This window comes from Suncus etruscus, chromosome 9 (genome assembly GCF_024139225.1).
Source record: "Suncus etruscus isolate mSunEtr1 chromosome 9, mSunEtr1.pri.cur, whole genome shotgun sequence".
NCBI lineage: Eukaryota > Metazoa > Chordata > Mammalia > Eulipotyphla > Soricidae > Suncus > Suncus etruscus.
This window is the reverse complement of record NC_064856.1, coordinates 14,064,351-14,076,763: the sequence shown is the minus strand read 5'-3', so window position 1 is coordinate 14,076,763 and position 12,413 is coordinate 14,064,351. Positions and strand designations below refer to the sequence as shown.

The 12,413-nt window shown below is 52.9% G+C and overlaps 1 protein-coding gene across 1 annotated transcript; it reads left to right on the top strand.

Annotated features, from left to right (window-relative positions):
• The first annotated feature begins 6,592 nt into the window (after window positions 1-6,592).
• CPXM1 (carboxypeptidase X, M14 family member 1) lies at window positions 6,593-12,080 on the top strand. The gene is made up of 13 exons (XM_049779187.1): window positions 6,593-6,860; window positions 7,008-7,117; window positions 7,207-7,346; window positions 7,436-7,526; window positions 8,561-8,711; window positions 8,788-8,876; window positions 9,148-9,271; window positions 9,359-9,555; window positions 9,643-9,822; window positions 9,911-10,208; window positions 10,360-10,499; window positions 11,548-11,650; window positions 11,748-12,080. Exons 1-13 carry the CDS (start codon window positions 6,674-6,676, stop codon window positions 11,993-11,995), a joined length of 2,058 nt encoding a protein of 685 aa, XP_049635144.1. The 5' UTR covers window positions 6,593-6,673; the 3' UTR covers window positions 11,996-12,080.
• The last annotated feature ends 333 nt before the right edge of the window (window positions 12,081-12,413 follow it).

Here is a 12,413-nt window from a genome sequence, read left to right as displayed (position 1 = left end):
CCCGGCCCCCCCCCCAATTTTTTTTCACCTGATCCCAGGTACAAGAGATTTGGCTACGAAGGAACTGGGTGCTACTCTGTTCCTAAACCCTGGGAGCTAGCACCCTTGAATCTGCTCCTAGGCTGGATGCTTTTGCAGCAGCAATGACCAGTAGGAAAAGTTAGATGTAGCTGGTTGGGACAATGAAGGGAGGAGGAAGTTCAAATGGGCAGTGAGATGGGCCTTAGAGGTTGTATATAGACACAAAGTGCTTCTACAGCTTGCAACGAGGCAGAAAGTCACAGAGAGGTACTAAGGGGATGAAAGGGTCCAGGAGATGTACAGGGTTCCACAGACATTCCCTAGCTTCTAAGGTTCCACATACTTCCTTAGCTATCTGCATGTCTGTGACTTTGCCTTTCGCAAGTGGGTTCCCAGGTCATACCCTGCTCATTTCTCTGACTCAAACCTGATATAGTTAGAGTCAGTTTCCCTTCGGTCCTGTTTGGTCTCCTCTAATTAAGAGTATATTGTGTGCATAGTTTTTGTTTTTATTTATTTATTTGTTTGTTTGTTTGTTTTTGGGTCACACCCGGCAGCACTTAGGGGTTACTCCTGGCTCTATGCTCAGAAATCGCTCCTGGCAGGCTCGGGGGACCATATAGGATGCCGGGATTCGAACTATCGTCCTTCTGCATGCAAGGCAAACACTCTACCTCCATGCTGTCTCTCTGCCCCTTTTGTCTTTATTTTTATTTTTATTTATTTTATTTTATTTTATTTTTTTTGGTTTTTGGGTCACACCCGGCAGCGTTCAGGGGTTACTCCTGGCTCTATGCTCAGAAATCACCCCTGGCAGGCACAGGGGACCATATGGGATGCTGGGATTTGAACCACCATCCTTCTGCATGAAAGGCAAATGCCTTACCTCCATGCTATCTCTCTGGTCCCTATTTTTAATTTTTTAATAATATCTTTATTTAAGCATCATGATTACAAACATGTTTGTTGTTGGGTTTCAGTCATAAAAAGTACACACCTCCTTCACCAGTGCAACCTTCCCATCACCAATGCCCCCATCACCCTCCTCCTCCATCCACCCCACCCACCCCCGCCTGTCTTCAAGACAGGCATTCTATTTCTCTCACTCACCACCATTGTCATGATAGTTGTTTGTGTAGTTATTTCTCTAGCTGCACTCACCACTCTTTGTTATAAGCTTCATACCATTCATTCCAGCCCTCATCTCTATTGTCTCTGGGTATTATTACCATACTGTCTTTTATTTTTCTTAAATCCCACAGATGAGTGAGACTATTCTGAGTCATTTCACTCTGCATAAAAGTTTCCATGTCCATCCATGTATAGGAAACTGTCATGATTTAATTTTAGCTGACAACTGCATAGTATTCCATTGAATACATGTGCATACTTTTTGAATGATAGTTAATGAGCAAGCAGGCACTGATCCAGGTTCCGGGGTACAGCTGTGATCATGGAGAGCAAAGGGGACTTCTGGAAAGTTCCTTATCTCCAGACAGGATCATCTCAGAGAGTGTTGAGTGCCTCTGTTTGTGCATATGCGTTCATGTGTGTGTTTGTATGTGTGTATATTGCCACACCCAGAAATGCTCAAGGCTAACTACTGGTTTTGCACTCAGGGCTCAATCCTGGTGGTGCTTAGGGGACCAAAAGGGGTTTTGGGGATTGAACCTGTGTTGGTCACATGCAAGGCAAGTACCATATCTGCTGTACCATCACTCTTGGAAGAAAACAATAAAAACAGAGGGACTAGAGAGATAGTACAGTGGGTATAGCACTTGTCTTGCATTTGACCAATCCAGGGTCAACTCCCTTATCTCATATGGTCTTCCAAGCCTGCCAAGAGTGGTCCCTGAGCATAGAGTCAAGAATAAGCTCTGGGGCCCGGAGAGATAGCACAGCGGCGTTTGACTTGCAAGCAGCCAATCCAGGACCAAAGGTGGTTGGTTCAAATCCCGGTGTCCCATATGGTCCCCCGTGCCTGCCAGGAGCTATTTCTGAGCAGACAGCCAGGAGTAACCCCTGAGCACCGCTGGGTGTGGCTCAAAAACCAAAAAAAAAAAAAAAAAAAAGAATAAGCTCTGGGTACTATGGGATATGACCCCCCCCAACTCCCATCCAACCCCTTCAAAAAACAGAAAAGAAAAAAGAAACAGGACAGAGAGGTGTAGAGGGACAGAGCTTAATTTTAACTGAATAGGCATGAAAGGTCTTTTGAAGCAGGACATTATGAATGGTAGCCTGGCTGAAAATATATAAATTTGAGGAGCAGTGCAAAGGCCCTGAGGTTAGCCAGTGTGATGTGCTGCAGGAATAGCTAGGTCTTCTGGGAGTGGTAGGAGGCCAGGGGGGGCCAAAGGTTGGGTGAACAACCTGACCATGAGGGGATCTACAGGAGGGGCAGCTAGGGACACGAGAAGAAAGGTCTGGAGAAAGTTAAACTGTAGGAGATTGAGCACCACCAATTTGGAGCACCACATTGAAATGCCACATTCTTTCTGCCTGGCCCACTGGGAAATGGGGATACAGGTGGTTGGAAGTGGGTAGAGAGGCAGGCTTGGTGGGAAGATGGCCCTCCTCAGACTCTAACTGGGCCCAATCTCTCCTAATCCTAAGGAACCCTTTGCAAAACCACTTCTGCACCTCATCCACCACATCCACCACATCCACACATTCTTAGAGCTTTCTCCCCACTTGCCTTGAGGGTGTCTGAAGCTTGGGATCCAATATGAAGGCATCCTGCTGGACCTGGTATTTTAGGATAAGTCAGCCTACTGTGGTCCTCTCCTAGTTGGCACCTTTTGGACACTTTGAACCCTCTACCCAGAGCGTGTGAGGTTGACCAGATGTCTCGGGGCCAGTAGTGGGTGGCGTGCAGTGGGGAGCTGCAGAAAGAAGGATCCTCAGCCAGAAAACCACAGCGTTTCTTTGGAGAGATCTTGTAAGCTTAGGCGACTTAACTTGCGGATACCCGGTGGCCTTGACTTTACTGGCGGCAGCTGCTGGGACACGGATTACTCTGGAAGTCGGGGTGGGGGAGGCCACCCCGTTCTGATGGGAATGGTGGTCACACTGAGCTGAGCAGAAGCAGCCAGGGCTGCAGGGTGGAGCCTGATGTCCTTCCTTTTGGGGAGGGGTCCTTGGGAGGGGAAGTGGGGAGAGTCTTGCTGAAGACAGAAAGGGGGACAGTCCAGGGAACCGTGGTGGAGAGATGTGGGGAGAGGGTGGAAGAGGATGAGGGGGGCGGAGGCACCCCATGATCACCTCCCCATCGTCTGCTCCAGCACCCCTAGCCGGGCTGAGAAGTGCTCTAAGGCTACAAGTAACCCCAGCTCTGGTTATGTAACCCCCAAACGTGGCAGCAGGCGAGGGGCGGGGAGGTGGAGGGGTCGGGGCGGAGAAGGGGGAGTGACCAGAGGGGAGGCCTTCGGGGCAGAGAGAGATGCGTTACGGCCAGGGGGACCCCAGGGTGTCCCCCAAAGATTCCCGAGGGGTCAGCACAGCGCAGCACACCCCACTGCCAGCCCCAACCTCCCTCTCTCCTCCCCGGCTACCGTCCAGGCTCCGAACTCGTCTTCCTCCGGGCTTGCCCTCTTCTCCCCAAAATGCTCAGCTCCTGGGCCGACTCCTGGAGCCTCTCCAGCCTCAGTTTACCCCCCTGCACTGTGCGTGGGGAGCAGCTCGGGGCCAGGAGGCCGGGCGCGCGTCCGGGTGGGGCCGGGCCCCCTGGGGACCTGGGGCGCCCGGGGGTGGGGGATCGCCGGCCGCTCCGCCCACCGGCCCTCCGCGGCCGGCCCCCGAGAGTCGGGGGGCGCCGAGCGGGCAGTGGGCGGCGCAGGAAGGGGCGGGGGGCTCGGGCAGGAAGGCCAAAACCCCCGGACGCCCCACCCGGCCGCGCGCTCTCGCTCCCGGCCTCGCCATGTGGGGGCTCCTGCTCGCCTTGGCCGCGGGGGCGCCGCTGGCCCCGCTGAGTCGGGGGGCGCCCGGAGCCTCGGGGCTGGACCCCGCGCCGCCCAACGCCACCGAAGCCCGCGCGTGGACCACGGCGCTGAGCAGCCCCACGCAGCCGCCCGGAGCGGGGAAGAAGGGTGAGCTGGATGGAGCGCCAGGGTTGCCTTGCGGTCCCCGTCCCCGCAGGTCTCCCCGCATCTCCGGGACGCGCGCACGCACGCACACACACACACACACACACACACACACACACACACACACACACACACCACAATCCTGGAAGGGCTCTTCCCCATCACACATGGCCACATCCATGCGCGGGCATTTGCATGGACGCACAGTTTCTGCAAGAACCTTCCCCAATACATGTGCGCACAGACATCACACACACACATCACACACACACAGACACACACAGACACACAGACACACACAGACACACACACACACCCCACAATCCTAGAAGGGCTCTTCCCCATCACACATGGCCACATCCATACGCGGGCATTTGCATGGACGCACAGTTTCTGCAAGAACCTTCCCCAATACATGTGCGCACAGACATCCCATTTCCAACACATACATACATGCATATAGCCACATACAATTCCTGGACTTTCCAACACCACCACCACCACCACACGTTCCCTGAAAAGCCTTTCCCCAACACACTTCTTTGCACACACAAGACACACACACTCAGCTCCCCCATACAGGGACTGCTGACTCAGCAGCCTCTGGTGCTGGCCAGACTGAGTCAGCAAGTCATCAGTTCTAGGCCCGGAGCCAGAGGGACGCTGCCTCTTCCCTTCTCTCAGATGCTGAAACAGCGCTCAGAGCCACAGGAGAGTGACAGGGGTGCAAAACTGTAGGAGAGAACCTTGAGGGCAGGAGTTTGGAAGAGAGGAGGAAAGAGTTTGGAAGGAGGAGGCTACTGAGAATGAATGGGGCATTGTTTGGGGAGGGCAAGATGCTAGTTCTCCTTCCCCAGACTCCCCGGTGCAAGCCACACAGCCCTGGAACCTAAGAGGAAGAGGGCAAGGGGAGGCAGTCAAAGTGGCTTATTGGAGGCGAGGGGAACTGGTTCCTGAAAGGTTCACTCTCTTCCTAGTCTGAACTAGGGAGATCCAGAGGACAGCCAAGAAGGGAAAAGTATATGCAAAGGGCGGGCTGGAGAGATAGCACAGCGAAAGGCGTTGCTAGCGGCAGACCAGGATACCTATTGGAATCCCGGCATCCCATATGGTCCACCGAGCCTGCCAGAAGACATTTCTGAGCGTAGAGCCAGGAGGAACCCCTGAGCGCTGCCGGGTGTGACCCAAAAACAATAAAACAAAACAAAACAAAAACAAGTATATGCAAAGGGTACCAGGCATGAATATGTACAGAATGTTCTGGAACTATCTATGGTGCTGGGGTAATGGGGACTTTAGGGGTACGTGCTATAGGCAAGACAGGGAGCCAGAGGGTGAGTTGGATCCTGGACAGCCTGAGCACAAGTCAGATGTGGCTCTGAGGACAGGATATCTCAGCAGAGTAGATGCCTAGGGGTTTTGTGCATGAAACCAAGTCGGGAGTTATGGAAGCCCCTGGAAGAGCATGTGATTTGAGCTAAGTAGGAAAAATGTAAGGATGGGGATGGGCCAAGACCTGGAGGGAAGGAACCAAACTCAGTTCTTCAGTTTCTGTTTTTTTGTGTTTATTTATTTATTTATTTATTTTTATTTTATTTTTTTTTTGGTTTTTGGGCCACACCCTGTGCCGCTCAGGGGTTACTCCTGGCTATGCGCTCAGAAGTTGCTCCTGGCTTCTTGGGGGACCATATGGGACACCGGGGGATCGAACCGCGGTCCTCCTAGGCTAGCGCAGGCAAGGCAGGCACCTTACCTCCAGCGCCACCGCCCGGCCCATATTTATTTATTTTTTAATTTTGGGCCATACCCGGTGATGCTCAGGGGTTACTCCTGGCTATATGCTCAGAAATTGCTCCTGGCTTGGGAGACCATATGGGACTCTGGGGGAGAGGTTCGAACAGCTGTCCATCCTAGGTCAGACGCATGCAAGGTAAACACCTTACTGCTGTGCCACTGCTCGGACCGCTCGGGCTCCTTCAGTTTTCTTTTTTTTTTTCTTTAACTTCTTTTTTTTTGTTTGTTTGTTTTTGGGTAATACCAGCGGTGCTCAGGGCTTACTCCTGGCTCAGTGCTCAGGGATCACTCCTAGAGGGTCTCAGGAGACCATGGGCAGTGTCAGGGATTGGACTTCGGTTGGCTGCATGACAGACAAATACCTTATCTTCTGTACTATCATTCCAGCCCATAAACTTTAGTTTTAAGGGGTTTGGGTTCACACCCATTGGTGCTCAGGGCTTACTCCTGGCACTACACTCAGGAGTTACTCCTGACAAACCATTTTGGATGCTGGGGATTGAACAGAAGTTGACTGCATACAAGGCAAGCACCTTACTCCTGTACTATCACTCCACCCCCTGGCCCATAAACTTGAGAGCAATCAGATAGTGCCTCGTTGCTGAAAATGATCCCTCTTATGGGGAACAGCACCCCTAGAGTTGGAGCAGGAAGAGCACAGAAGTGGCTGGCAGGGTGGACAGGGTGTGACTGCAAGCCTGTGAGTCTAGCTATGGGGCTTAGAGACTGTTCTGGAGTTTGCTGGGACGGGCAAAGCTCCAAAATGGGATTTCATGCTCTTCTTCCTTCCCTGGGCTGTTCCTTCCTGGTTATCAGCGATCTCAAAACAGCATGTCCGGATTCGCATCACCAAGAAGAAGGTTGTTGTAAAGAAGCGAAGGAAACTCACTCCCCCCAAATCCCCAGTGACTACCAAACCTTCAGTGACAACCCCTGAACTCCCCAAGCAGCAAAAACCAGGTATTGCCTAGCCTAGATCTGCAGTCTGGGAACACCCTTGGCCTTGTGAGCACTGGCCTGTGTCTTTTCAGGACACGGCATGCTTTACATTCAGCTTCTCATTTCCTGACAACCCTGATCTGGTTTTGTCTCACTGTCCTGTCCCAGACTGTCCTCCTTTGGGCCTGGAGTCCCTGAGAGTTTCTGATAGCCAGTTTGAGGCATCCAGCAGCCAGTCCTTTGGTCTTGGACCCCACCGAGGACGGCTAAACATCCAGGTTAAGAACCTTTTGAGCTGAGCCCTGAGCCTGTACCCTTCCCTATCCATGGATTCCCTGGGCCTGATTTTTGTGTCCTGTGTCTACAGTCAGGCCTGGAGGATGGTGACCTCTTTGATGGAGCCTGGTGTGCGGACCAACAGGATCCTGAGCCGTGGCTGCAGGTAGATGCGAAACAGCCCACCCGCTTCTCAGGCATCATCACTCAGGGCAGGAACTCAATCTGGAGGTGAGGCAGACTGACCCTGAACTTCACAAAGTCCTGGGCAGGGGCCAGAGTCCTAGTGGCCATGGAAGATCTCGCACCTCTCCTGACAGGTATGATTGGGTCACCTCATTTAAAGTCCAGTTCAGCAATGACAGTCAGATCTGGTGGACCAGCAGGAATCGCAGCAGTGGGATGGATGCGGTGAGTGTTGACATGATAACTGGAATCTTCTGTGCTGGAAATTGGGTAGCACTGTCTGGAGCTGAGTTGGGGCTCCTTGAGCATCCCCAGAAAGAGGGGGTTGCTGTGAGGATGGGATTAGCAGGTAGCTCTGAGAGCCAGAAAGTATTGGCACATACCCTCATACTACCCAAATAGGTCTACCATTGGGTGGGTGCCACTTCATGCCACTGCTGGGACCTGCTGGAACCCCCGTTTTTTGTTTTTTGTTGTTGTTGTTGCTTTGTTTTTTTTGTTTTTGGTTTGGGGCCACACTCAGTGACACTCAGGGGTTACTCCTGGCTATGTGCTCAAAAATCACCCCTGGCTTGGGGGAACCACATGGGATGCGAGGGAATCGAACCTCAGTCCATCCTAAGTTAAAGCATGCAAAGCAAACACCCTACCTCTTGTGCCAGTGCTCCAGCCCTTGGAATCCTCCTTCTGAAAGTTCTGGCCTCACTTTGCACCTCTGCTGGGCTCTGACTTCCTCTTCTCTGGCACCCCCTTTTATATTACAAAACTATAAGATGGCCAGAGAGATAGCATGGAGGTAGGGAGTTTGCCTTGCATGCAGAAGGACGGTGGTTCGAATCCCAGCATCTCATATAGTCCCCAGAGCCTGCCAGGAGCAATTTCTAAGCGTAGAGCCAGGAGGAACCCCTGAGCGCTGCTGGGTGTGACCCAAAAACCAAAAACCAAAACCAAAACAAAACAAAAAAACAAAAATGAAAACAAAACTGTAAGACAAGGCCTGGGAACCTTTAGGATGGGCTATTTCCGAGAGATATGGCCACATGGGGGCTGATGAGTGGCCGCTGTGGTAGGAAACTGGTCAGTGTAGGACAGTCTCATTGGCAGGACTGGGTGGGCAGTGGTCAGTGTTGACCGCCAAGTGCCTGTCTCCAGGGACTTGGGGTTGGGGGAACAATCGCTATTATCTTGGAAGCCTGAGCCTCTCTTCTGGATCCTGGGTCGGGCTGCTGAGCTCCATCTAAAGCACTTGCTATCCACAGGTATTTCCTGCAAATTCGGACCCTGAGACCTCAGTGCTGAATGTTCTGCCAGAGCCCCAGCAAGCCCGCTTCATCCGCCTGCTGCCCCAGACCTGGTTGCAGGGGGGTGCAGCTTGCCTCCGGGCAGAGATCCTGGGCTGTCCTGTCTCAGGTGGGCCTACATGGGCAGGGCAGGTTGCAACCTCCCCTATGAACTCCCCCTTTACTAGGAACTCCCCCTCTACTAGATCCCAGCAACCCAATCTCCGAGACCCCCAACCTGGAATCTACTGATCAGCTGGACTTCAAGCATCACAATTACAAGGCCATGAGGAAGGTCAGACATAGCCTGGGACCCTATAGGATCAGCCTGCCCATCTTGCTCTCCCGTGGCTCCTAAACCCTGCCCTCATTTTCCTCTTAATATATCTCTCCTCATTCTCCTTTCTTGAATATCCTGAGGTTCCTTTCCTCCCTCTGTGGATTCTCCTCCCCACCACTAGTTTTTTCAAGCCCTTCCCTGTCCCTGTAAGATCTGTCCTTTGGGTCACCAGCTCTCATGCCTCCCTGCCATGTTCCCCTTTCCCCTTTCTTCACTTCCACCCCAGCTGATGAAGCAGGTGAATGAACAGTGCCCCAACATCACCCGAGTCTACAGCATTGGGAAGAGCTACCAGGGCCTGAAGCTCTATGTGATGGAATTGTCGGACAATCCGGGGCAGCATGAGCTGGGTACTGGCAGGGGGCATGAGGAGAGGGTGTGTGTGTGGGGGTAGGGTCTTTGGCAACAGAGCAGCTGTGAGCCCCTGTGCACTGCAGGAGAGCCAGAGGTGCGCTATGTGGCTGGCATGCATGGCAACGAAGCCCTGGGCCGGGAGCTTGTGCTGCTCTTCATGCAGTACCTGTGCCATGAGTTCCTTCGAGGGGATCCACGGGTGACCCGGCTGCTCACCGAGACACGCATCCACCTGCTGCCATCCATGAACCCCGATGGCTATGAGACAGCCTTCCGGAGGGTAAGGCCTCCGGGCTCATGGGCCACCCCCTTCTTCCTGCCTGCTGCCCAGACTCTGCTTAGTTTGACCCGGCTCCTTCCTTGTCAGGGCTCGGAGCTGGTGGGATGGGCAGAGGGCCGCTGGACCCATCAGAGCATTGACCTCAATCACAACTTCGCTGACCTCAACACACCCTTGTGGGAAGCAGAGGATGACGGACTGGTCCCCAACACTGTCCCCAATCACCACCTGCCAATGCCTGCTTACTATGTCTTGCCCAATGCTACTGTGAGTATTCAGGGGTGGGGGCCGGTGGAGGGCCACTCTTGGCACCCTCGCTTCTGCCTTCTGCCACTGCTGACTTGCATCTGTCCAGGTGGCCCCTGAAACTCGGGCCGTGATTAAGTGGATGGAGCGGATCCCCTTTGTGTTGAGTGCCAATCTTCATGGCGGGGAGCTCGTGGTGTCCTACCCCTTCGACATGACTCGGACCCCGTGGGAGGCCCGTGAACTCACGCCCACCCCGGACGATGCTGTGTTCCGCTGGCTCAGCACTGTCTATGCGGGTTCTAATCGGGCCATGCAGGATCCCAACCGCCGGCCCTGCCACTATGAGGACTTCTCTGTGCATGGCAACATCATCAATGGTGCTGATTGGCACACGGTGCCCGGAAGTATGTGTCCCCTCCAAGAAAAGGGGGGTCTTTCCCCTGCGAGACTACCTGCTGCTCCTCGTAATAGCAGGCTTGGCTGCCCATGGGTTGCATCTCCCAAAATTGGGTGTTGGGAAGGTGGGCTAATCTTCATTGCCTGTGGTACCCTCAGGCATGAACGACTTCAGCTACCTGCACACCAACTGCTTTGAAGTCACAGTAGAGCTGTCCTGTGACAAGTTTCCACATGAGAGTGAGCTGCCACAGGAGTGGGAGAACAATAAAGAAGCCCTTCTCACCTACCTGGAGCAGGTGGGGTGCTCCCCGCCATTCCTAGCTTCTTCATATCCCACTGAAAACTTTGTTCCTGAGCCTCCTTCCTTTTTCTTTTCTTTTTTTCCTTTGGTTTTTGGGCCACAGTTTTCAGTGCTCGGGGCTTACTCCTTGCTCTGCATTCAGCAGTCACTTCTGGAAGTGCTCAGGGACTATATGGGATGCCAGGGATTGAATCCTGGTCAGGTGTGATCTTGGTAAGCACCCAGCTGTACAATCTCCAGTCCCTTGATCTGTGACTTTCACTAATGCCTTCTCCCCACTGATGCCAGTGGGCATCTGGCTGATGTGGAGGTGTAGAGGACAGTACTGACAATCCAGTAAAAGGGGACCCACAGCAATCATGAGAAGGGTCCTAAAGCTACTAGAACCGTAGACAGTGTCTGGCCTGAATCTCTTCCACCTTTGTGGGAACTCAAGGCCCTGCAAATGGTCTCCTAAGAGTTTCTGAGGGTTCTAAAGCCACAAGCCCAATGGAGGATACTGGAACTTGGGAGAAATCCTAGGGTATGTTTTGGCATTTATATTCATAACTTTTCCAGGTGAGCAGCTGCTCAATTAATTCTTGATTGGCTTTGGGCCCACACCTAGCAGTACTTGGGACAATATGTTGTACAGGAGACTGAACTGGGGTCTATCATTTGCAAGGCAAATGCCTGATCTCTCTCTCTAGCCCCAGGAAATAACATTGGTCACCAGCAACATACCATCATTATAAAGTTTACAGGGCCAGGAAATTCACTGCAAGTCATGTACACCTGCAGAAGGGAAGAGTTTGGTTTGGTTTGTGGGACGGTCTCCCCAGCTGTGCCCTGGGGTCTATTCCCAGTGATATTTAGTCAAATGAGCCAGTGGATTGGTGTCAGGGCCTGAGATGTGCAGCTGGGCCCTATGCTGAGTGGGTCTCTAGGGCTATACCTGGCGATGTTCAGGATCACTCCAGGGCATTATATGCTGGGCATGCACCCTAACTGCTCTGTTGCTTCCTGGCCCAGGAAGGACTTTTTATAACCTTTTTTCCACTCAGGTGCGCATGGGCATCACGGGAGTTGTGCGGGACAAGGACACAGAGCTGGGAATCGCTGATGCTGTCATTGCCGTGGAGGGGATTAACCATGATGTGACAACAGGTGTGTATTGGAGGGAGTGGTGTGGTGGGAATGTTTCCAGCTGAATCAGAGGCAGAGGAATTTAAGGTCCTGATCTTGCCCCCTTTGCTTCTTTCAGCTTGGGATGGGGACTACTGGCGTCTGCTGACCCCAGGGGACTATGTGGTGACCGCCAGTGCTGAGGGCTATCACACATCGACAAGGAACTGCCGTGTCACCTTTGAAGAGGGTCCTGTCCCCTGCAACTTCCGCCTCACCAAGACCCCCAAACAGAGACTGAGAGAGCTGCTGGCAGCTGGGGCCAAGGTGCCCCCTGACCTTCGGAGACGCCTAGAGCGTCTGAGGGGGCAGAACAGTGACAGCTGACAAGCGCCAGAACTGTGGGTGGGCTGGACCTGTCCAGAACTGAATTGTGGGGGGAAGAGGCTCATTAAAACCTATCTGGACCCTCTGCCCCTTTTACTGTGACCTGTGTCTTGGGCCTCTCACACCTCCCTGGATGAGACCTTTACACACCTTCTTCCATGCTGTTCTGTACTTGTCTACCCTTAGCAGTTGATTTCAGAAGAGAGGGGTGAGAGGACCCCATTTAGTTGTTTTGTTTTGTTTTGTTTTGTTTTTGCCACACACATCAGTGCTGAAGAATCACTTCTGGCTCAGGGTACCTTATAAAGTGCTAGGTATCAAACTAGGCCTGCTGCATACAAGGCAACACACTACTATACTATACTATCACTCTTGCCCTTCTAGGGCTTTATTTGGGGTGAGGGGGAATTTGGATATT

Bases quoted from the DNA above. Each gene is read 5' to 3' on its own strand.
- CPXM1 (XM_049779187.1), top strand. From the start codon at position 6,674: ATGCTCTTCTTCCTTCCCTGGGCTGTTCCTTCCTGGTTATCAGCGATC. The intron at 7,118-7,206 runs GTTAAGAACCTT...CTGTGTCTACAG, and splicing joins GAGGACGGCTAAACATCCAG to TCAGGCCTGGAGGATGGTGA. The intron at 7,347-7,435 runs GTGAGGCAGACT...CTCTCCTGACAG, and splicing joins GGCAGGAACTCAATCTGGAG to GTATGATTGGGTCACCTCAT.